This window comes from Lithobates pipiens, unplaced genomic scaffold (genome assembly GCF_037356315.1).
Source record: "Lithobates pipiens isolate NorthernLeopardFrog02 unplaced genomic scaffold, aLitPip1_a1.2 Scaffold_27, whole genome shotgun sequence".
In the NCBI taxonomy this organism is placed as follows: Eukaryota; Metazoa; Chordata; class Amphibia; order Anura; family Ranidae; genus Lithobates; species Lithobates pipiens.
Genome location: NW_027507788.1, coordinates 12,104,287 through 12,130,142, shown reverse-complemented (window position 1 = coordinate 12,130,142; position 25,856 = coordinate 12,104,287). Strand labels below are relative to the sequence as shown.

Here is a 25,856-nt window from a genome sequence, read left to right as displayed (position 1 = left end):
TTATTTTCTATTCTATTTTATTTAATTCCGAAATTCAATTGAATTCGATTCAGATTTCGTCCAAAATTTAGTTTCATTATTTCGGAAATTCGCTACTATTGTTACATCCGAATTTCCGAATAACGAAAAAAATGAGTCCGAATTCCGATCTCGGAACTAAACGAATCACACATGTCTAGAGAGCAGAGTGACTGAGACAAGCTCATTAGTCTGCTGCTTCTCTTTTCACTGCCCAGTCACAGATTGGGGATTAGACCTGTAAGTGAAAGTGAAACTGCGAGAGAAAAAAAAAAAAGGATCGAATCCCTTGCCAGACTGGCCTGGCAGAGCTGAGCAAATCCCAGGACTGGATGGGCAAAAATACAAACGCGGAGCAGCTTTCTTGCCTGATGAGCTGTTTGCCGATCTTCGCTCGGCTTACTCTCTAATCCCGCTTCCATCAATTTAATATCCAGCAATAAAACACTTACTATGGAGGACTGAGCGCCTTTTCATCTCCATACACGATACAGTGTGGCGCATCAGAGGGTGACATTTGCCCGCCAAGCTTTGTTTGCGCCTTCAAAGTCGGCTAATTAATTTGCGGTTTATGCGCCGCTTGCCGTGTATTAACCTCCGTAATTATCAGCTCGACATAAGCAAGGGATGTGTTGTTTTCACAATACAGTTCAAGAGCACAAAGACTTCTTTAATGAAACGCGTCGGGAAGGGAATTGTTCTGATTGAGTCACTTTAAATATATACATTGTATCCAGGCTGCAACTTTATGTGATGAGCCAATTACAGAGTCATTGAAGCTAACCTCCCGGATAAGCAAATATCATCTACATCCATTCATCACGTGAATCCTTCCTGAATCTCAGCGAGCTTCGTGGATTCCTTCCAGAGCTGTGAAGTAGTTCAGTGTCTGGTCTCCGCCCCCTCCTGTAGGTTTCTACTTGTAGTGGGTGGAGCCTGCTGGGCCCCTCCCACAGCTCTGCTCTCGCTCCTTGTGCAGGGGGACTGGTCTGGTCTCCGCCCCCTCCTGTAGTTTTATATTGGTAGTGGGTGGAGTCTGCTGGGCCCCTCCCCCCAGCTCTGCTCTCTCTCTCTCCTTATGCAGGAGGACTGATCTGGTCTCCGCCCCTCCTGTAGTTTTCTACTTGTAGTGGGTGGAGCTTGCTGGGCCCCTCCCACAGTTCTGCTCTCTCCTTGTGCAGGGGGACTGGTCTGGTCTCCAGCCCCTCATGTAGTTTTCTATTGGTAGTGGGTGGAGCCTGCTGGTCCCCTCCCACAGGTCTGCTCTCTCTCCTTATGCAGGGGGACTGATATGGTCTCCACCCACTCCTGTCGTTTTCTGCTTGTAGTGGGTGGAGCTTGCTGGGCCCCTCCCACAGCTCTGCTCTCTCTCCTTATGCAGGGGGACTGATATGGTCTCCACCCCCTCCTGTAGTTTTCTACTTGTCGGGGGTGGAGCCTGCTGAGCCCCTCCCATAGCTCTGCTCTCTCTCTCTCCTTGTGCAGGGGGACTGGTCTGGTCTGCACCCCTCCTTTCCTTTTTGTAGTGGGTGGAGCCTGCTGGGCCCCTCCCACAGCTCTGCTCTCTCTCGTTATGCAGGCGGACTGATCTGGTCTCCACCCACTCCTGTAGTTTTCTACTTGTAGTGGGTGGAGCTTGCTGGGCTCCTCCCACAGCTCTTCTCTCTCTCATTGAGCAGGGGGACCACTCTGGCCTCCGGCCCCTCCTGTAGTTTTCTACTTATAGTGGGTGGAGCCTGCTGGGCCCCTCCCACAGCTCTGCTCTTGCTCCTTGTGCAGGGGGACTGGTCTGGTCTCCGCCCCCTCCTGTAGATTTCTACTTGTAGTGGGTGGAGCCTGCTGGGCCCCTCCCACAGCTCTGCTCACAGGCTATGTACAGCACAGTGATGATGTCACTGCTGCTTTTACCAGGTAAGATCTGGGTTTGCAAAGGCAATTGCTGCACACAAGTTGGATTTTTATCCTTTGTGGTTATTGAGGAATATATTTAAGTTAAAGAAAAACTAAAGGCAAAACTTTTATTTTTTATTTTTATTTTGGCGAGTGGATTAGATCCTCTGTCAGGATTTTATTGCTGTGCCTCCATTAGGCCTGGTTCACGCCTCTGTGTTTTCCCGATGCGTTTTACATTTTTTCTACATGTGTTTTAATGCTTTTTTTTTATGCCTTTCGCCTTTTTCGAGGGAGGTGTCTGTTGTCATGCGGGGGGGGGACCAGCGAAAACGCATCAAAAACGCAAGCACTGCGTTTTTGATGCATTTCTGCTGTGTTTCCATGGAAGTCTATGGCACTAAAAACACCACCTAATGCAGGCAAAAATAGTCCCTGAACCCTTTCCAACAAAAAACAAAAACGCAGCGGTTGAAAACGCACAGATGTGAACATGGCCCATAGAAAATCATGGTAAATGGACCGCAGTGCGTTTCTGCAAAAAAACTGAGAACGCACTGCAAAATGCCCTGGTGTGACCCGGACCCCAGGGAGACTCGCCCTCTAGTTGTCGTTTGTCGTTCACATCGAAAGTGAGGGGAAAATCCCAAATTTTGGGGTGTTCCCAGAACAGGAATAACTGACAGTTACTTTTTATAGACTGTTGCTGAGATTGTGATTCCTCTAATGACCATATATGGTCAGCATGGTCATGTGGTTAAATCCTCCCACCGGCCTTCAGTTCAGCCTTGCAACAGTTGTACCGGCTCCTCTCCTGGCCTGGAACGGCTTCCTCTAATTCCACCGCACACTGTGAGCTTCTCACAACGTGCATTAGAAGCTTTGACGAGCCAGATAGATAGAGCTCCGCCTTCGTTTCCTGGCCGGAGGAGGTCCAGCATCATCTAGCCCAGCCTGCCAGTCCTTGGCTCGCCCCTCTTATTCATCGGATGTCAGTTTGTTTGCAATCATGGGGGCTCAGCATCACATGAGGGGCATTCAAATAGGAATTCAATTAGGACGCGTGCCGCGATGCACGCCCAATGGGAAAGGTGCGTTGGAGTACCATTCCGATGGCGTGAATAAGCTCTAAAAAGTCAGGAAAAGTCATGAAAGATGATTGGTTGCGTCCCAGCGCATTGTTTTTATTGGGGGACTGTCGTCCCCCAGTCCCGGCCGGTCTGCGTTTCCGTCATCTGTCGCACTCCATCGTTTTGCGGAAGCGCGTACCAGCTGCATGATGTGTAAAGCGATGCGTCAGCGGCACGTTCTTTGTCCCCCTCCCCCCCCTCTCCTCTCTCTCCCCTCCCCCAGCCAGTAATGGCCGCCCCCCCCCCCCCCCCCCTCATCCGCTGCCAAATCTCCTGTATTCTCTTTCAAGGGAATCTTGCCGCATCAGCATTTCTAATTCCCTGCGCCAGCCGGGGAGAAGAGGAAAGTCGCCGGGAATTGTTACACTTGAAAACCTCCAGCTTGGAGGAGCTCAGAATGAGAAAGAGAAAAAGAATCCTTGTAAAGAATTCTTAATCGCGGCATCAGACGAGCGCGATTTATTTTATCTGTTTATTTGGAATTAAAGCCAAAGCAAAAATTGATTATATTGCGGATTAGCCAATTCTTAGCTGTGCCGGCTGCATTTGTTTTCCTTTTTTTAGGCTTTTTTCTTTCTTCTATTCTGATATGGTGATCTAGCCAGCTAGTCTGTTGTTTTTAAATATAGCTATTGGTCCTCCAAACCTCATCTTTGGTGTCAGTGAGAGGAAATGTGCCCCATCACTGGTGTCATTATGAGCAATTGTGCCCTATTGTTGGTGTCATTGTGAGGAATTGTGCCCTATTGTTGGTGTCATTGTGAGGAATAGTGCCCCATCTTTGGTTTCAATGGGAGGAATTGTGCCAACCTTGATGTCATTAGGAGGAATGGTCCTCCATCATTGGTGTAATTGGGCCCCATTGTTGTTGTCATTGTGAGGACCTGTACCCCATCTTTGGTGTCATTGGAAGGAATTGTGCCCTATTGTTATTGTCATTGGGAGGGATGGTTCCCCATCATTGGTGTCATTGGGCCCCATCGTTGGTGCCATTGGGAGGAATAGTGCCCCTTCTTTGATGTCACTGTGAGAAATTTTGCCCTATTGTTGGTGTCATTGGGAGGAATGGTCAGCCATCATTGGTGTCATTGGGCCCCATTGTTGGTGTCATAGTGACGAATAGTGCCCCATCTTTGGTGACATTGGGAGGAATAGTGCCCTATCTTTGGTGTCATTGGGAGGAATTGTGCCCTATTGTTGGTGTCATTGGGAGGAATAGTGCCCTATCTTTGGTGTCATTGGGAGGAATTGTGCCCTATTGTTGGTGTCATTGGGAGGAATGGTCCCCCATCATTGGTGTCATTGGGCCCCATTGTTGGTGTCATTGTGAGGAATAGTGCCCCATCTTTGGTGTCATTGTGAGAAATTTTGCCCTATTGTTGGTGTCATTGGAAGAAATAGTGCCCCATCTTTGGTGTCATTATGAGCAATTGCGCCCTTTTGTTAGTGTCATTGGACCCCATTGTTGGTGTCATAGTGAGGAATAGTGCCCTATCTTTGGTGTCATTATGAGGAATTGTGCCCTATTGTTGGTGTCATTGGGAGGAATGGTCCCCCATCACTGGTGTCATTGGGCCCCATTGTTGGTGTCATTGTGAGGAATCGTGCCCCATCTTTGGTGTCATTGGGAGGAATTGTGCCCTATTGTTGGTGTCTTTGGGCCCCATTGTTGGTGTCATTGTGAGGAATAGTGACCCATCTTTGGTGTCATTGGGAGGAATTGTGCCCTATTGTTGGTGTCTTTGGGCCCCATTGTTGGTGTCATTGTGAGGAATAGTGACCCATCTTTGGTGTCATTGGGAGGAATTGTGCCCTATTGTTGGTGTCTTTGGGCCCCATTGTTGGTGTCACTGTGAGGAATAGTGCCCCATCTTTGGTGTCAATATGAGGAATTGTGCCCTATTGGTGTCATCGGGAGGAATGGTCCCCCATCATTGGTGTCATTGGGTCCCATTGTTGGTGTCATTGTGAGGAACTGTGCCCCTTTGTTGGTGTCAGTGAATTAAATATTGCCCCAAGGGCCAGACAAAAGCAAGCAAAGGGCCACATCTGGCCCCCGGGCAGCAGTTTGGAGACCACTGGTCTAGGGAGAAACAGCTGGTACATTAATTCTGTGCAAATGAGGAATGTTCTTCTTCCATATCCTCTACAGGTCGAATGTTATTCATTCATAAAAAAAAGTGGCTCAGGTAAATACCACATTATGGCCACTAGATGGAGTTGAAGAAGAGCAGGGAATTAGTATTTATTTCCTATGGGCATCAGCTCTACTGAAAAGCAGTACTAAACCTAAAATCAAACATTTCTCATATTGCAGCTTACTAATTCTTGTGATGGCTGCATTAGTTTTCTTTTTTTCTTTTCTTTTATTCTTTTCCACTGATCCAGCCAGCAAGTCTGTTTTTTTTTTCTCCAGAAGCACAAGCTCTCCAGCAGAATGTATCAGTTTACAGGGATGAGACAAATCCTTTAGCACTGTCAGGGGTGCTTACAATCAGGGCTAAGAAAAGGGGGTTGGGCAGGAGGGACGCAGTGACGCAAAAAGGGGCAAAAAAATTGGACGTAGGGTGGTACACCCATTCTACGGCATGTATTAATAATGGGGGGAGGGGGGGCGTGCAATTCTGCATCCTTGCCCTGGGCACTGGATGACCCTGTCCCGGTACGGCTTGCAATGATCAGCTTTTTTTTTCTTATGTAAAGCCTTTATTACAAAAGGAAAAAAACAAAAAACATCCGTAACTGATTTCTAAAATGTGATCTTAATAGATTGCCCTATGGGGGAGAAACGCGTAAAAGAAGTCCCTTCCAAAACAATGCCGCAACCCAATTCATTTTGTTTCGTTTTATTTATTCGTTTCGGAATTAAATTCAAATTCAAATTTTCCGAATTTTTCACGTTTAAGAATTGCGTTATGTTCACATTTCACATTCCTTTCCAAATTTGAATGGAATTCAAATTTGGTTGTTTTGGGACAAATTTCGCTTTGTTATCTCGGAGGATTCGGTTACATTCTTTACTATTGTGATTTGGAAATTTCGGAAAACATCCGAGTTTCTGAATAAAGAAAAATTCATTCGAATTCCTGTTCGGAACGAAATGAATCGCACATATGTAACAGGCACAGAAACGCGCTGCCGTTTAGCAGACCCTAGTTAATGTCGCCGCCTACGCATCTGCTAACGCACGCAGCTTTTGCGTGCCCAACCCCTAAAAAAACTAACCCCACGGGATAACCCCCGGCCCAGCACCAAATGATTTGGAAGGGTGGACCAATTCTTTTGGAAATATAGTGTGGATGAGCGAGTTTGGGGTGGAGAAACTTGACTGACCTGCACAGCGTCCTGACCTCAACCCGATAAAACACCTTTGGGATGAATTAGAGCAGTGCTGGAACAGGAAGGGGCCATCTCCAAACTGTTCCCACAGAGTTGGGAGCATGAAATTGTCCAAGATGTCTTGGTATTCTGACGCCTTAAGAGTTCCCTTCACTGGAACTAAGGGGCCAAGCCCAACCCCTGAAAAACAACCCCCACATCATAACCCCCCACCAAATGATTTGGACCAGTGCACAAAGCAAGGTCCATAAAGACATGGATGAGTGAGTTTGGGGTGGAGGAACTTGATCAGCCTGCACAGAGTCCTGACCTCAACCCGATAGAACACCTTTGGGATGAATTAGAGCAGTGCTGGAACAGGAAGGAGCCATTCCCAAACCGTTCCCACAAAGTTGGGAGCATGAAATTGTCCAAAATGTCTTGGTATGCTGACGCCTTAAGAGTTCCCTTCACTGGAACTAAGGCACTAAGCCCAACCCCTGAAACACAACCCCCCACACCATAATCCCCCCCTCCGCCTAATGATTTGGACCAGTGCACAAATAAAGGTCCATAAAGACATGGATGAGTGAGTTTGGGGTGGAGGAACTTGATTGGCCTGCACAGAGTCCTGACCTCAACCCGATAGAAATCCTTTGGGTTGAATTAGATAAGAGACTGCGAGCCAGGCCTTCTTGTCTAACACAGTACCCGACCTGAAGATGTTTTTGTTAGTGCCACCCATGACGATGGTGGACTTGTCTCTTCTTACTCAATAAGTGAGGTCCCTGGTATCTCTGGCGGGAGCAGCAGTGTAGGGTTACAGTGGTGTACTCAGCGGGGCGTACAGCAAAGTGGCCTGTGTGACATTTGGGACAGACTAACAATGCCAGCAATGTACAAACATAAAACATACGTCAGGAGCACGTCAGGAGCACGTCAGGAGCACGTCAGGAGCACGTCAGGAGCACAAGACCAAATTATGGAGTCCACCATCGCCGTACTCGCTAGGTGAAAACTGAATTGCCAACTAATAATGTTCTGCTTCTTTAGAAAGCCAGACTAAATGGTTTGAACCTTTCCCCACCCTATAAAAATGTTTATAGCTATACCTGTAACGACTAGGGACATGCCTAATAATTAAGAAATACCAATAGGATTTTCAAATGGACACTTTTTCGCCAATAGTTGAGCAGGAAGACCTCATCACCTATGATAGGTGCATTTAATGATTCCAGGAACCCCCAAACATAGCCAGACTCCCAACTCAGAGCTCAGCTAGGATCCTCATCCTGCCAACCTCATGGTCACCGCCAGGAGATGCCCACCAATTGGTGGGACAGTGGGAGGAGAGCCAAAGCACTAGCTATGCCATTATCAACTAGGGTTCCTCCAGGATTCCAGGAACCCCCAAACATAGCCAGACTCACAACTCAGAGCTCAGCTAGGATCCTCATCCTGCCAACCTCACGGTCACTGCCAGAAGATGCCCACCAATTGGTGGGACAGTGGGAGGAGAGCCAAGGCACTAGGTATGCCATTATCAACTAGGGTTCCTCCAGGATTCCGGGAACCCCCAAACATAGCCAGACTCACAACTCAGAGCTCAGCTAGGACCCTCATCCTGCCAACCTCACGGTCACTGCCAGAAGATGCCCACCAATTGGTGGGACAGTGGGAGGAGAGCCAAAGCACTAGCTATGCCATTATCAACTAGGGTTCCTCCAGGATTCCAGGAACCCCCAAACATAGCCACACTCACAACTCAGAGCCCAGCTAGGACCCTCATCCTGCCAACCTCACGGTCACCGCCAGAAGATGCCCACCAATTAGTGGGACAGTGGGAGGAGAGCCAAAGCACTAGGTATGCCATTATCAACTAGGGTTCCTCCAGGATTCCAGGAACCCCCAAACATAGCCACACTCACAACTCAGAGCCCAGCTAGGAGCCTCATCCTGCCAACCTCACGGTCACCGCCAGAAGATGCCCACCAATTGGTGGGACAGTGGGAGGAGAGCCAAAGCACTAGCTATGCCATTATCAACTAGGGTTCCTCCAGGATTCCAGGAACCCCCAAACATAGCCACACTCACAACTCAAAGCCCAGCTAGGACCCTCATCCTGCCAACCTCACGGTCACCGCCAGAAGATGCCCACCAGTTGGTGAGACAGTGGGAGGAGAGCCAAAGCACTAGCTATGCCATTATCAACTAGGGTTCCTCCAGGATTCCAGGAACCCCCAAACATAGCCAGACTCCCAACTCAGAGCTCAGCTAGGACCCTCATCCTGCCAACCTCACGGTCACCGCCAGGAGATGCCCACCAATTGGTGGGACAGTGGGAGGAGAGCCAAAGCACTAGGTATGCCATTATCAACTAGGGTTCCTCCAGGATTCCAGGAACCCCCAAACATAGCCACACTTACAACTCAGAGCCCAGCTAGGACCCTCATCCTGCCAACCTCACGGTCACCGCCAGAAGATGCCTACCAATTGGTGGGACAGTGGGAGGAGAGCCAAAGCACTAGGTATGCCATTATCAACTAGGGTTCCTCCAGGATTCCAGGAACCCCCAAACATAGCCAGACTCACAACTCAGAGCTCAGCTAGGATCCTCATCCTGCCAACCTCACGGTCACTGAAAGAAGATGCCCACCAATTGGTGGGACAGTGGGAGGAGAGCCAAAGCACTAGCTATGCCATTATCAACTAGGGTTCCTCCAGAGGTTCTTGGGTGTTCTTTGAGCTGTGGCTGATTGACCTCACATTTGAGGGTGCTTACATACAGTGCGGAAAATAATTATTCGACCCCCTTCAGATTTTGTAAGTTTGCCCACTTATAAAGAAATGGAGGGTCTATCATTTTTATCATAGGTGTATTTTAAATGATAAAGACAGAATATCAACCAAAAATCCTGAAAAAAACACGATACAAATGTTAAAAATTGAGTTGCAGTTCAGCGAGTAAAATAACTATTTGATCTCCAAGCAAAACATGACTTAGTAGTCGGTGGAGAAACCCTTGTTGGCAAGCCCAGAGGTCAGATCTTTCTTGTAGTTGGTGACCAGGTTCTCACACATCTCAACAGGGATTTTGGTCCACTCTTCTTTTCAGATCTTCTCTAAATACATAAGGTTCCTTGACTGTCTCTTGGCAATTCGAAGTTTCAGCTCCCTCCATAAATGTTCTATAGGATTAAGGTCTGGAGACTGGCTAGGTCACTCCATGACCTTAATGTGCTTCTTCTTAAGCCCCTCCTTTGTTGCTCCCTCCTGAGATGTGTGCAAACCTGCTCACCAACTGCAAGAAAACATCTTACCTCTGTGCTTGCTACCAAGGCTTTCTCCGCTAAGTGTATCATGCCCACTGTAATTCCAAGGCCAATGCCAATTGACAGAGCCAGCATGACAACAGTGATGTCTACGTTTTCAGAAAGGGTTGCATTCTGACCATCGCCATAAGAGGTTGCATTCTTCCCACTGACCACCAATGTAAGGGGGATTCCTCAAGACCTAAAAACTATTTTAGGGGTTCCAGTAGTGGAAAAATAACGAGAAGGGCCATGGGCAACCAGGGTTCTGTTGAACCCTAGGGCTCCTCCAGAAGGCAAAGGCGAAGCCTGCTTGCTGAGAGTGGCCCAGTTCTGGTAAGCCTGGACCACACATAAGAAGATCTGGAATCAATTATTATATGATAGACTCTCTAAAAGACAATTATTATTAGAACAGTAATGTTAATAACGTTCAGATCTATGACAGGTCCACCAAAGACCTAAGGCTCCTCCAGAAGGCAAAGTCAAACCCTGCTTGCTGAGAGTGGCCAAGTTCTGGTAAGCCTGAACCATACATAAGAAGATCTGAAAACAATTATTATATGATAGACCCTCTAAAAGACAATTAATAAAACAGTAATCTTAATAACGTTCAGATCTATGACAGGTCCACCAAAGACCTAGGGCTCCTCCAGAAGGCAAAGTCGAAGCCTGCTTGCTGAGAGTGGCCAAGTTCTGGTAAGCCTGGACCATACAAAAGAAGATCTGGAATCAATTATTATATGATAGACCTTCTAAAAGACAATTATTAGAACAGTAATGTTAATAGGGTTCAGATCTATGGCAGGTCCACCAAAGATCAATTCTTCTCAGTCCTATAAATGCAAGTTCAGGGTTGTTTAATCTTATTGGTTCACTACTAGATCTCTTACTTGAGGAAGTTGTGCTACCATAATGGAAATTACTAGTAGCTGTATTCAACGTGCGTGAGGAAAATATCCTTACCTTTCAAAGTGGGAAAAAGGGACCAAACAGCCAGATGGTATTTTCCAGCATGTCAGAGAATTAATTTAGCCATCCCGTAGTTAGTATTAGTCAGGTTATGGTGTTTCATTTAACAGTTATGTTCAAATTACAGATTAGGTTTTTGGGTCAGGTGAAGATAAATGGTTTTTAATCAAAATTTGGGGTTTTTCAGTTTGGTTTGGACCACTGTGCCAATATCATGTGGGAGTGAAGGCCTTAAGAAGGGGGCATCTCTTCTCCAGGAGAAGAGCTACACTTCAAGGAAAAGTCAAAGCCTGCCTGTTGACGGCGGCCGAGTATTGGTACTCATGTACATCACAGGAAGTAAAGAGGAGATATCAACTTAAAATTCTGAATTTCCCAGTCTGGATTGGACCACTGTGCCAATATCATGAGTGAGTGAGAACTTAATACGGGGGCACCTCATCTCCAGGAGAAGAGCTACATTTCAAGGCAAAGTCAAAGCCTCCTTGTTGAGTGTGGCCGAGTATTGGTAGTCATGTACATCACGGGAAGTAAAGAGGAGATATCAACTTAAAATTCTGAATTTCCCAATCTGGATTGGACCACTCTGCCAATATCATGAGCGAATGAAGGACTTAAGATGGGGGCATCTCTTCTCCAGGAGAAGAGCCAAACGTCAAGGCAAAGTCAAAGCCTGCTTGCTGAGTGTGGCAGAGTTTTGGTAATCCTGGACACAGCAGAAAGTAAGAGGAGATGTCAACTCAAATGTGGATTTCCCATTTTGGATTGGACCACTGTGCCAATATCATGAGCAAGTAAAGGACTTAAGAAAGGGGCATATCTTCTCCAGGAGAAGAGCCAAATTAAAATCAAAGTCTGCTTGCCGAGTGTTGCCGGGTTTTGGTAATCCTGAATACAGCAGGAAGTCAGAGATCTCTACAAAGCAAAGATATACCCTCTTAGGCCATTGAAAACTGAAACATTTTGGATTTCCCATTTTGGGTTGTACCTCTGTGCCAATATCAGTGTGTTTGAAGAAATCCAAAATGTCTGGCTGCAGTAAAGGAGGGAAGGGACTGGGGAAAGGAGGTGCTAAGCGCAACAAGAAGGTGGTTCTCAATCTCAGTCCTCAAGTACCTCCAACGGGCAATGTTTTGGGAACTTTTCTTAGATAAAATAGCTCTTATCAATACCATATCGTTTATATTGATTTAAAGCATCTGTGCAACGTAAAGGAAAACCTGAAAACATGGCCCGTTGGGGGTACTTGAGGACTGAGGTTGAGAACCACTGCTTTGGAACAACATCCAGGGTATCACGAAACCCACCATTCAAGGTTTGGCCCACACTGGGGCGTGTCAAGTGCATTTTTTTTGGACTCATCCCCAAGGAGACCCACAGAGTAGTTAAGGCTTTCCTCGTGAATGACATTCATGATGCCGTCAACAACACTTAACATGACACGAGGGAAACCGTAACACCACCATGGATGCGGTTTACGTTCTCAAAAGATAGGAATGCATTCTTAATAAATTTGGAGGTTAAACTCTAATGCCACACAACGACCGGACTTTTTGACACCAAAGGTCCGACGGAACGAGTCCTTCGGACAATTCTATCTTGTGTGGGCTCCATCGGACCTTCGCTTGCCAAAAATCCGGCGGACTTTAGAAATAGAACATGTTTTAAATTTTTCCACCGGAACTCCGCCGGACCGAGAAATCTGTTTGTGTGTATGTTAGTCCGACGGACAAAAACCGACGCTAGGGCAGCTATTGGCTACTGGCTATGAACTTCCTTATTCTAGTCCGGCCATACGTCATCACGTTCGAATCCGTCGGACTTTGGTGTGATTGTGTGTGGCCAAGTCCGTTCATTCAGAAAGTCAGTCGGAACTCTGGCTCATGATATTGGCACAGCAGGTGGCCGTTATGCCGCGTACACACGACTGGACTTTTTCGAGGGACTAGGTCCGACAGTCTTTCCGACGGACTTTCGGCAGAGTTCCGACTGACTTTCTGAATGAACGGACTTGGCCACACACAATCACACCAAAGTCCGACGGATTCGAACGTGATGACGTACGGCTGGACTAGAATAAGGAAGTTCATAGCCAGTAGCCAATAGCTGCCCTAGCGTCGGTTTTTGTCCGTCGGACTAGCATACAGACGAACGGATTTCTCGGTCCGACGGAGTTCCGGAGGAAAAATTTAAAACATGTTCTATTTCTAAAGTCCGCCGGATTTTTGGCAAGCAAAGGTCCGATGGAGCCCACACAAGATCGAATTGTCCGAAGGACTCGTTCCGTCGGACCTTTGGTGTCAAAAAGTCCGGTCGTGTGTACGCGGCATTAGAGTTTAACCTCTAAATGGACCTAGTCCCTCGAAAAAGTCCGGTCGTGTGTACGTGGCATAACAGCCACCTGCTGTGCCAATATCATGAGCAAGTGAAGGGGTTGAGACAAGAAGGGGCACCTCTCACAGGTGTTTTGGCCTAACATTGCCACTATAGTCACAAAACAGCACAAGAAAGTCACTTACCTGCCATAAGGCAAAGTAACAACACCAGCCAGTAGTCCATGACTTGGGCCATTAATAAAGTCCTTTACGGGAAATTGGAACCCGATAGTCGAGACCCAGCGGCTTACGAATCCCTCCCCCTTCTTTAAAATGTTCTGTTTTTATGAGTTTATAGTTCTTGATCCTATCGCGGCTCGTTGGGTTCCTATATTTGTTACATATCCACGTCCTCTTCTTATTATTGGGGGTTACAAAGCGTAGAATCCCTCCAAATTCTCCTGTGTTTTCTGTTCTCTTTCCTCGTCTGGTCCTGGATGCCGCCCGCCCCCCCCCCTTCTCTTGTGTTCCTCTTCTAGAAGGTGTCACTCGATCCCCAGCTGACCGTTCTCAGGGGGGCTAATTTTAGATTTCGTTTTGGAAGGCGCCCCCCGCTCGCCCTGCCCAAAGCTCTTCTTTGGAGGTGGAGGTTATATCATTCAGGTCCTCGAAGGGCAGGGCGGGGGGAGTACGTCCGTCAGGAAGAAGTTGAACTCTGTAAGAAAAAATCAGAAAAGACATTTTAATTGGCATGAAATACCGAGAGGGTGGCGAGAACGGGGCTCTGCGAGGAGAGGAGAGGGGAGAGGGGGGGGGGGGGGTTAGCCGAAGTTGAACTTGCAATGTCATTCTGTCACCAGGTATTTATGGCATTCCGGAGACACATTTGCCCACGTGTGGTATGGATGTCATGTCAGAACGTACTTCTGCCCACAGAGTCCAGATCTGTCGCTAAAACTTCTGCTAGCCAGACCACATTGCCACAGCGGGCGCATATAATTAGAAACAGCAAACAAGATATTCACTGGTAACGGAAGCAAAACGTTTAAAGGAGTAGTAAACACAAAGTGTATCCACATAAAAGGAAATAACTCAAGGTACTGCAGCCAGTTCTCCTTTATCTACCACGCAGTGCCCCTTGGTTTAAACCCTAACTCACTATCACTTAGTGTGACTCACAGGTCCATCCAGCGCCCCCCCCCCCCCCCGGGCAAGGATGCAGAACTATGCCCCCTCCCCCACTACTAATGCATGTCGTACAATGGGTGTACTGCCCTACGTTTCATTCTATGCCCCCTTGCTCTGCTGTGCCCAGGGCAGCTGCCCCTCCTGCCCACCACTTTTCCCAGCCCTGGCTCTGTGCATCATTATAAATCACCTTTTTATCCCTTTACGGCAGTGTTTCTCAATTCCAGTCCTCATGGCCCACTAACAGGTCATGTTTTCAGGATTTCCCTCAGATGAAACAGCTGGGGTAATTACTAAGGCAGTGAAACTGATCAAATCACCTGTGCAAAATAATGGAAAGCCTGAAAACATGACCTGTTAGTGGGCCATGAGGACTGGAATTGAGAAACACTGCTTTACGGCTACTTCCTGTGTATATGCACTCCACCAATGGCGCCATGGCATGTCTCAGGGCGGGTTTCCTGATGGTGACAACAGCATGGGTTGTCACCATCGTCAAGATGCAGACAAGGCTAGGCTGTGTGCAGGAACAGCAGCTCCAGATAGATCCCCTGGCCAGGATCACGGGGGGATCTGAAGCTGCCATTCCTGCACACAGCCTTGCCTGGTATGTATCTTGGTGATGGTGACAACAGTGGCTCTAGCCACATGTGACAAGGTGACAGGAGCACAATTTGGAGATAGGGGCTGAGGGTTGTCACCCTATAACCAGAAGTTCAATATATAGGGATCTCCTTGGCAGAAATGCCAAATATTCTAAAAAAAAAAGAAAAAAGAAAAAAGGAAATGTAACAATTTATGTAATCAATAGAAATATATTGAAATATAAAAGCCAATCAATTAAAAATTAATTGAGATAATATTAATATGTATATATAAATATATGTTTATAACTCTCCCTCTCTCTCTTATATTATAATTGTAAATACATTTATTAGAATGTAGCATTCCTGTTTATATATATATATATATATATATATATATATATATATATATATATATATATGTACAGTATCTCACAAAATTGAGTACATAACTCACGTTTTTGTAAATCTTTTTTTCATGTGACAACACAGAAGAAATGACACTTGTCTACAATGTAAAGTAGTGAGTGTACAGCTTGTATAACAGTGTAAATGTGCTGTCCAATCAAAATAACCCAACAAACAGCCATTAATGTCTAAACCGCTGGCAACAAAAGTGAGTATACCCCTAAGTGAAAATGTCCAAATTGGGCCCAATTAGCCATTTTCCAATTTTCTTTAAGGGCTATAAATAACATTTTATATATATATATATATAGTGTGTGTGTGTGTGTGTGTGTACGTATATATATATATATATATAGATAGATATTATCTTATTTATATTCTTTAAATATGTTTTTTTTTTTAATGCAGGCCAGCGTAAGTCCCTGAATTGCACTTGGTATCAGCCTCTTGTACAGCAGGGCTGGAGTGTGAGAAGAAGAAGCAGCACAACATGGCCAATTGGTTCATTCGCTAACAAGAAGCCTGCTGATAAAAGCCTATCGATAAAAAATGAATTGAGATATGAAAATATATATAGGGAAAATATAATATAAAAATAATTATGCTTGAAATTGAACATGTTTAAACCTGTTACTAGATTTTAGTGATTGGCTTTAAATATATTCATTAAATGTATTATTTTTTTTTTATGCAGGCAGGTGTAAGTCCCTGAATTTGACTTGGTATCAGCCTCTTGTAACAAACAGCAAAGCTGGAGAAGAATCAGTGCAAGATGTCAATTGGTTCATGTGCTAACATTAAGAACGCTGATTGCAAGAGAGAGCAGAGTGACAGAGAGTTATGCTCATCCCTGGGCTACTTCTTTCTTCACTGTCCAGCCACAGGCTGTGGCGGTGGGTCCAGGATATCTAAGCCCTTGTACACACGGTCGGAGATTCCGACGGAATGTGTCCTATCGGACCGTTTTGTCGGATATTCCGACTGTGTGTGGTCTGCATCGGACTGTTTCCGTCGGAATATCCGACGGACCAACTTTTCCAACTTGCCGGTAAAATTTTCCGACAAAATGCTCTGATCGGACATACTCCGATCATGTGTAGCCTACTCCGACGGACAAAGTGCCACGCATGCTCAGATCAAATTCCTAGACCAAAGCTATTGGCTACTAGCCTGAACGTAGTCCCGTCGTAACGAAATAACGTCATCACGTTATGTAAAATCGGATTTTCCGACAACTTTGTGTATGGAACAGTTTCGGACAAAATCCGTTGGACAAAATCCAACGGATTTGGTTGTCAGAATGTCCGACCGTGCGTACAAGGGTTTAGAGGAAGTGGGTTGGATGATGCTGCACCTGAGGCCGGGGACATTGAGGACATCTAGTGGCAGATAAAAAGTACTGCGGGGGGGAAATCCCTGTATTGAAGTTGAATAATACAGCAATAGCTGTTATTTTATTTTTTTAAATGGGCAATTTATATTTATCTACATATCTTGTCTTCAGCTGTGTTTCAAAAAATGTACGCGTTGATGTATCAAGAAATACATAACCGGATTAAAGAATTCTTCGTTGTATATCCACCTGGAGTTCGCCTTTATTTCATTTTGTTTGATATAAGGAAATGTTTTACAGATGAAAGCTTTTCCATTGTTGCAGCCCCATAATATTTAGAGATCAGTGCAGGGATAATGAGAGGTTTTCTTGGATTGACACTTTTCAGCTGCGCCCCATCCAGCCCTACGTAGGACTAGCGGGTCCCCGGGTTTTTTTTCGTTAATCCGCCCCCCCCTCCGTCTGATCTCCGCACAGCAGGCCCGCCGTCTACCCTGTTCATAATTTTTACCAAGTGAGCTCCCTGCCTTGGCTGCTTCTTGCTTTTGTTCACGACTCGCTCTCTCGTCTTTTTTTTTGTGAATTCTCTAACAATTATCAATATCTGGCTTTTTGCCCCAGAACCTGCTGCCGCTACTTAACCCCTTCAAGACTGAGGATGTTATCAGGGCCATATTTGGACATCACCGTTACCCTGAACGATATATTATCCTTTTGTACAACCTCCACCCTTAACTTAAGGTGATTATTTTAATAAAAATAAATATTAAAAGACAGGGCCATTGCAGGAAGGCAGAATGGGGTCTGCTTTATATTCACAAATACTTAGCAGTCTATTAATAAAAAAAATTCACAAAGCCATCAAGAATAATCTCCGTCATTTGTGTAATATGTTTATTTCCCTTGAGCGTTGGCTCCATCTAGTGGCCATAATGCAGTATTTTCCTTAAATACTACAATCATGAATATATTGCATTATGGCCACTAGATGGCACTGACAATGAAAATATGCATGTTACACAACTTACACACAGGAAATATGTTATAAATAGACCCTTTAGAACGTGAGTGCTCAACCTGTGGCTCTCCAGCTGTTGCAGAACTACAGGTCCCATCATGCTTCTGCCTTTGGGAGTCTTTGGGATAACTATCAGCCTTGCAATGCCCATAGCTCCCAGCTGTCCCTGATTTCGAGGGACTGTCCCTGATTTGGAGCAATGTCCCTCTGTCCCTCATCCCTCCTCATTTGTCCTTCATTTTGGTCTGATCTATGTAGTTGTATATAAAATGCACTTTTTATCTTTCAAAAAGTGTTTTCCAGTGCTAAACCTTTCATCTTATTTCTAAATTGCTGCATTTGTACATTTTAAAAGCCAATATAAAGGAATAGTAGTGGTAAAAAAAAGTCCTTGTGGATTTAATTAACCTTTTTTTTGGGTTAATTCTCCTTTAAGGGGGTGTGGCAGGGGGGCGTGTCCTACACCTACATACACTTGTTAGTAGGTGTCCCTCATTCCCATCTCAAAATGTTGGGGGGGTATGCAATGCCTCATGGGAATTGTAGTTCCGCAAGGCTGACAGTTATCCCGAAGACTCCCAAAGGCAGAGGCATGATGGGACTTGTAGTTCCGCAACAGCTGGAGGGCCACAGGTTGAGCATCCGTGCTTTAGTGCAGGGGTAGGCAGCTGTGGTGAAACTACAAATCCCATCAGGCCTCTGATGCCTCCTCTAGGAGTCACGCCTGTGATTGTCAGGGTCTTGCAATGTCTCGTGGGACTTGTAGTTTCAAAACAGATGGAGGGCTGAGGTTGCCTACCCCTGCTTTAGTGTATTGGCAAGCAAAAAAAGAGAAAGACAAGAAGCTCCTTTGGACATACTTCTCATGTGAGTCACGGGAATGCACTTAGTTCTGCTCCCCTGTGACCCAGAATCAGCCAACAGCAGCATAAAGTCGATGTCGGCTGACATCGCAGAGCTGCTCTAGACTCCCGAAAATAATGGGATCCACCCAGATGTCTGATCAGCAGCTGGCTCAGCCTCTCAGTGTGCCGCTGAGATCCTAAGCCAGACACTCCCACCCATTCTCCTGCCTGGGGCTCCAGTGATTGCTGGAGGGGCAGTGTAGTGACTGACAGCTGACTGAAAGCCCAGAACTGAGCAATCAGCGGTCATGTGATCGCTCAGTTCACAGCCTTAGAGCTGGCAGGGGACAGCTTGTGTAAACTTAAAAATACACAAATTCTTTAAATACCATGCATTGGGAACGCCTTAAAACTGAAGTTGCAGAGCAGTATGACGTACTCCTTTAAAAGTGTCTGCCAACAAACAGCATCTACCACCACTAAATGACGGATCTCCAGATGGCGATACAGAAGCCAACTGGAGATCTGTAATTTGCAACGCTAGTAGCGGCTGGCTGAACATTGTCTGGCCCAGGTGGGTCATCGCATTAAGGAGTTACCATGATTGATATGGATCTACATTGCTGGATGATGTAATTGATGCCTTTTTTGTGCTTTTGTTCCTAAAAGGGCAGTATACATTTCAAAAGTATACAGTATGTACTTTCTCTTTAAGAATATCCAGAAAAAATTGAGTCAAGTCCCCTTAAATATTCCAAAAGCCCTTAACTAGGCATGTAGCATGAAAAATACAAGGCCACATGCACTGAACACTGGGAGTCCACCCTGGCAAAGCACCTTGTGCCTATGTTGATTGGTGCAAAGGCATCATCCCCACATAAAAAAATGGAGTGGGTCCCCCTAAATATTTCAAAGACCTTTATCCAAGCGTGTAACCTGGGTGCTCCCCCTCCTGAAAAATACCAGACCACATGCATCCAACACTGGGAGGTCAGCCTGGCAAGGCACCTTGTCCCTATGTTCATTGATGCTAAGGCCTCATCCCCACATTACAAAATGAGGTTGGATTTCCCTAAATATTCAAAAGGCCTTTTACTAGGCATGTAGCCTGGATGCCCCCCCATTCTTAAAAATACCAGGCCACATGCACTCAGCACTGGGAGGCCACCCTGGCAAGGTGTCTTCTCATGTTGATTGGTGCAAAGGCCTCATCCCCACATAAACAAAAAAAATAAGGCGGGGTCCCCCTAATATATCCAAAGACCCTTATTCAGGTGTGTAGCCTGGGTGGCCCCTTCCTGAAAAATGCCAGGCTACATGCATTGAACACTGGGGGGTCAGCCTGGCAAGGCACCTTGTCCCTATGTTGATTGCTGCAAAGGCCTCATCCCCCACATCTTGGATCAGAATCCGTGAAGGAGTACAGGGTACATCATTACTCATTCACAAAAAAAGAAATAATAAATGAGCACACCCACACCATGAAGAACGTCCTCTTAAAAATAAATAAATATAATGTCTTCAATGCAAACTTAAGGACAATCATTGGTTCAGACAATCTTTACCTGCAGCCACCCCCCGCTGCAAATGACAGATCCTCAGCCAGATGCTGTATGCCAAGTAGCCAGCTGGGGAAGCAGAGTGATGTCATTGACCAAATATGTTTATGACCATCCTTCGTCAGTGACATCACCCAGTATGTCACCCAGGGTGGTTTGTTTACAAACAAAAGCCGGTGTGGATCTGCCATTTGGGTTGGGTGGGTGAATTGGCCAAGCATGGTCAATTTGCTTGCACGTCTGATGAAATGCAAACAAAATGGGTTCAGGTCCAGCTCATAATCAGCGTAGAACCGAAGCCCATCCTTAGTGATGATCAAAAACAGAAGAAGCTCCGATTTGATACTTTGTAATTTATGTCCGCGGTATATACAGGACCGCTACTCATCAGCCAGATGGTTGTTACATTTCCAGACACAAAAATAAGTAAAATGTATCAGAGAAAATTAAAAAGCCGCGGCCACAAATGCAGCCAAACAATTCCCTAAAAGCCAAATGATTTCCACCTTTATATTTCACTGTGCGCACACTTTCCTTTCTCCATAATGAACGCGCTCCCCTCCCCCTCCCTCTCTGGGGACAGTTCAAATAATTATGACACAAACTTTAATCATCTTTTTCCATAATGAACCGGAATATTAATTAACATATTCAGCTCACTGTTTCCTGTTATGTGCCACGCTATTATCCTCTGCCCTTCTCTTCAACTCAATTGCTGTGTCTTACCCACCAGTCCATGTTTTCCATCAGCTCTTGTCCTGTGCTTAACTCACTGATCCACGTTCCATGTTTTACGCTTAGGTTGAAAGATATGTCTAAGATATCCAAAGCTCACTGCCCATCTTACTCACAAAGCCACATTGTCATTCTGTTTCTTCCAAAGTGATCCATGTTTCTGTTCTCTTATCCACCAGGCCATGCTATTAACTTGTATTAAAAAAAAAAAAAAAATATGTTCCCATACGGATCCATATGTACCCTCTATTTTTTACACTTACAACATGTCTTAGACATCCTCTTACCCGAACCCCCCCCCCCCCCCCCCCAGCAATACTACCTGCTTGTATTTAAAATGCCTCTCTTGGCATCTTATTCACTGATCCACATTCAGACTTCTTACTCACTGGTCCTTAGGCTAACCCTAACAACCCCCCCTCCCAAGAAATGCCATCAACTTGTATTTTTCAAAAAAAAATCTATGTTCCCTTTTGCCACTTTATTCATTGATCCACATTTACAACTAGTATCCTATTCCTACTCACTGACTCTCAGGCATACCACATTGCTGTTCTGTCTGTTGATAAGCAATACCTGTTAATGTTCTTTTTTACCCACCGAGTCACAATATCCACTTGTACAAGGGTTCTTCAAAAAGTGTCCACACTTTTTTTTTTAACTCTATTAAATATAAAAAAAACGTGGAAACCTTTTGAAGTTTCCTCGTATTGGAAAAACTCATGTCCTCTTATGGAATCATATTTATTCACTGATCCACATTCAGCTTTGTATATTACTTACCAATCCCCTGGCTAGCTCCCTAACTTGCTCACTGATCCATATGTACCCTCTTTCTTTTTCACTGACCCACATTTTGATCCCATATCTTACAATTAAGCCACGGCATGTCTTAACCCCTGTACACACGGTCGGAGATTTCAACAACCAAATCCGTCGGATTTTGTCCGTCGGATCTTGTCCGAAACTGTTGCATACACACGGTCGGACTAAGTTGTTGAAAAATCCGATCTTTCAGAACGTGATGGCGTAATTTCGTTACGATGGGACTACGTTCAGGCTAGTAGCCAATAGCTTTGATGTAGGAATTTGATCTGAGCATGCGTGGCACTTGGTCCGATCAAAATTCTCTACACATGATCGGAGTATGTCCGATCGGAGCAGTTGGTCGGGAAATATTTCCAACAAGTTGGAAAATTGGGTCCGACGGATATTCAGACGGAATCAGTCCAATGCAAACCACACACAGTCGGATTATCTGACAACACGGTCCGATAGGACACATTCCGACAGATTCTCCGACTGTGTGTACAAGGGCTTAGACATCCAGTTGCTCATATTTGACCTTAACCACCAAGTCACATTGGTGTTCTGCCTCTTGCCCAGCTATTCCTGTTTTTGTTCTCTTACCCCCTAAGCAATATAATCAGCTTGTATTTAAAAAATGTAATAAATGTCCTCTTATTCACTAATTCACATTCAGACTTATGATCTTACTCACTGGTCCGGGGGCTAGCCCTTACACCCCCCAAGCAATACCATCAACTTCTATAATCTATGTTCCCTTTTGGCATTTAAATCATTGATCCACATTTACACCTAGTATCCTATTCCTACTCACTGACCCTCAGGCATACCACATTGCTATTCTGTCTGTTGATAAGCAATCCCTGTTAATGTTCTTTTTTTTACCCACCAAGCCACAATATCCATTTGTACAAGGGTTCTTCAAAAAATGTCCCCACTTTTTTTTTAAACTCTATTAAATATACAAAAGTGCATAATCTTTTGGAAGACCCCTTGTATTTGAAAAACTCATGTCCTCTTTTGGTATCATATTCACTGATCCACATTCAGCTTAGAATATTACTCACCGACCCCCTGGCTAGCTCCCTAACTAACTCGCTGATCCATATGTACCCTCTTTCTTTTTCACTGATCCGCATTCCGATCCTATATCTTACCATTGAGCTACAGTATTTTTAGACATCCAGTTGCTAATTTTGTAGCTTAAACCACCAAGCCACATTTGTATTCTGCCTCTTGCAAAGCGCTCTTTACAGGAAACCTGTTACGTGAGAACCAAGGAAACTGAGTAACTGGCCTTCTTCTGAAAATGCTACTTGCCTGGCCATCATGCCAATACTTTGAGTTCCCATTTTTTGTTCTCTTACCCCTACAAGCAATACTATCAACTTTTATTTAAAAAAATAAATCTATGTTGCCATTTAGCATCTTATTCACTGATCCATGTTTACACTTAGTATCCTATTACTAATCACTAATCACTAGCCCTCAGGCATACCAGATTATTATTCTGCCTCATGCTAAACAACCCCTGTTCATGTTTTTTTTTTATCCACCAAACCATGCTACCAATTTGTATTTTAAAAATAAATGTGTCCCTTTGTTGTCGCAAACACTGATCCAGATTCACACTTAGTATATTACTTACCAAACCCCTGGCTAGCATACTAACGTACTCACTGGTGTATATGCACCATCCGTCTTTTTCACTGACCCACATTTCGATCCAATATCTTTACAATTATGCTACAGCGTGTCTTAAATATCCAGTTGCTCGTTTTTTTACTTTTTTAACTTAACCACTAAGCCACATTGTTATTTTACCTCCTGCGCAGTGATCTCTGCTTTTGTTCTCTTACTCCACAAGCAATACTATCAACTTATCAACCTATTATTTTACTCACAGGTTTTCTTTGAATTCCTTTTTTTTTCTTTTTGTTCCCTTTACTCACTGCTCCTCAGGCTAGCCTTGTAACTTACTCACTGATCCATATGTACCCTCTGTCTTTTTCACTGACCCATATTCCAATTAAATATCTTAAGAGTAAGTTACATGTGTCTTAGAGATCCAATTGCTCATATTTTCACGTAACTTTTGCCTTTTGCAAAAAGACCCCTATTCGTGTTCTCTTACACACCAAGCCATGCTATCAGCTTGTATTTTAAAAATCCATGTCCTCCCTTGGCATCCTGTTCCTTGATCCCCAGTCACACTTGGTATATTACTCACCAACCCTCAGACTAGCCCTTTAACTTACTCACTGATCCATATGTACCCTCTGTCTTTTTCACTGATCCACATGATATCATATCTCACAATTAAGCTGCAAAATGTGTATTATTCGTCCATATTCTCACTTAACTACCAAGCCACATGTTTATTCTCTTTCTTATAAAGTCATTTATGTTCTTGTTCTCTTACTCTCCAGTCAATATTATCATCCTAGATTTGATCATTGCATATACTCATCTGGTATTTTCCTCACTGATCCACACCAACAAACTAGCTCTCTAACTTTTTTCACTGATGCTTGCTTTACTCCAAGTCTTACTCACTGATCCACATTCACAAGCTAGCTCTATCACTTACTCACTCACACTTGCTTTATTACAAGTCTTACTCACTGATCCACATCTACAAACTAGCTCTATCACTTACTCACTGATACTTGCTTTACTCCAAGTCTTACTCACTGATCCACATCCACAAGCTAGCGCTATCACTTACTCACTGATACTTGCTTTACTCCAAGTCTTACTCACTGATCCACATCCACAAACTAGCTGTGTAACTCACTCACTGATACTTGCTTTATTCCAAATCTTACTCACTGATCCACATCCACAAGCTAGCTCTATCACGTACTCACTGATACTTGCTTTATTCCAAGTCTTACTCACTGATCCACACCCACAAGCTAGCTCTATCATTTACTCACTGATACTTGCTTTATTTCAAGTCTTACTCACTGATCCACACCCACAAGCTAGCTATATCACTTACTCACTGATACTTGCTTTACTCCAAGTCTTGCACAGTGATCCACATCCACAAGCTAGCTCTATCACTTACTCACTGATACTTGCTTTACTCTAAGTCTTACTCACTGATCCACACCCACAAGCTAGCTCTATCACTTACTCACTGATACTTGCTTTACTCCAAGTCTTATTCACTGGTCCACACCCACAAGCTAGCTCTATCACTTACTCACTGATACTTGCTTTATTCCAAGTCTTACTCACTGATCCACACCCACAAGCTAGCTCTATTACTTACCACTGATACTTGCTTTACTCCAAGTCTTATTCACTGGTCCACACCCACAAGCTAGCTCTATCACTTACTCACTGATACTTGCTTTACTTCAAGTCTTTCTCACTGATCCACATCCACAAACTAGCTGTGTAACTCACTCACTGATGCTTGCTTTACTCCATGTCTTACACACTGATCCACATTCTCATCCTGTAACATATTTACTGATCCTCAGTCATTCAATAGCTAGTATACTGCTGTGCATTAAACTTCTAACATACAGATCCTCCTATGCAGGCTGTACTTAAGGTTGGCCACACAGGCTACAATCTACTTGTATAATCTTTACACTTTCGGATACTTGACCCCACAACATTTCAGATGGATCACTGGGCAAAAGCCCTCTGCGCCAGCTGTGTAGCCTGCCAGTCCTGGAAGCTGAGGAACCACAAGTCCCAGCACTGATGTCCCTGGGGCGTGGGCTGTGGTCTCTGCACCGTGTAATATTATTGCATTGACTGCAGAGAGGAGAGATGGAGGAGAACGGTCAGATCATTGCACTGATCAATGGCTTCCTCCTTGCCTGACCCCCGGGGACAGATCACTTGTCACACATGATGAAATATGCCTTCCTGAAAAAAGTGCCTTTACAGGAAACCTGTCATGTGAGAACTGAGGAGGCTGCGTAACTGCTCTAATTCATCCCAAAGGTGTTCTGTCGGGTTGAGGTCAGGACTCTGTGCAGGCCAGTCAAGTTCTTCCACCACAAACTCGCTCATCCATGTCTTTATTGACCTTGCTTTGTGCACCGGTCCAAATCATTTGGTGGAGGGGGGATTATGATGTGGGGTTGTTTTTCATGGGTTGGGCTTGACCCCTTAGCTCCGGAGAAGGAAACTCTTAAGCATACCAAGACATTTTGGACAATTTCATGATCCCAACTTCGTGGGAACAGATTGGGGACGGCCCCTTCCTGTTCCAACATGACTGCGCACCAGTGTACAAAGCAAGGTCCATAAAGAAATGGATGAGCGAGTCTGGGGTAGAGGAACTTAACTGCCCTGCATGGAGTCCTGACCTCAATCTAGGGTTGCCACAAACCCGAACACTTTAGCGGCGCACAGCAATTTTTTTTATACATATATTTTGCTATTAAATAACATTTC

The 25,856-nt window shown here is 44.9% G+C and overlaps 1 protein-coding gene across 2 annotated transcripts in view; it reads right to left on the bottom strand.

The window, feature by feature from the left end:
• Nucleotides 1-25,856, bottom strand: part of SCN1B (sodium voltage-gated channel beta subunit 1) — a 71,366-nt gene that overhangs the window by 28,246 nt on the left and 17,264 nt on the right. For both annotated transcript variants that reach the window (XM_077456440.1, XM_077456439.1), the window contains exon 2: nucleotides 13,159-13,669. In XM_077456440.1, coding sequence (XP_077312566.1) covers nucleotides 13,159-13,210 — 52 coding nt within the window. In that variant the 5' untranslated portion in view covers nucleotides 13,211-13,669. The remainder of the gene's footprint in view (nucleotides 1-13,158; nucleotides 13,670-25,856) is intronic.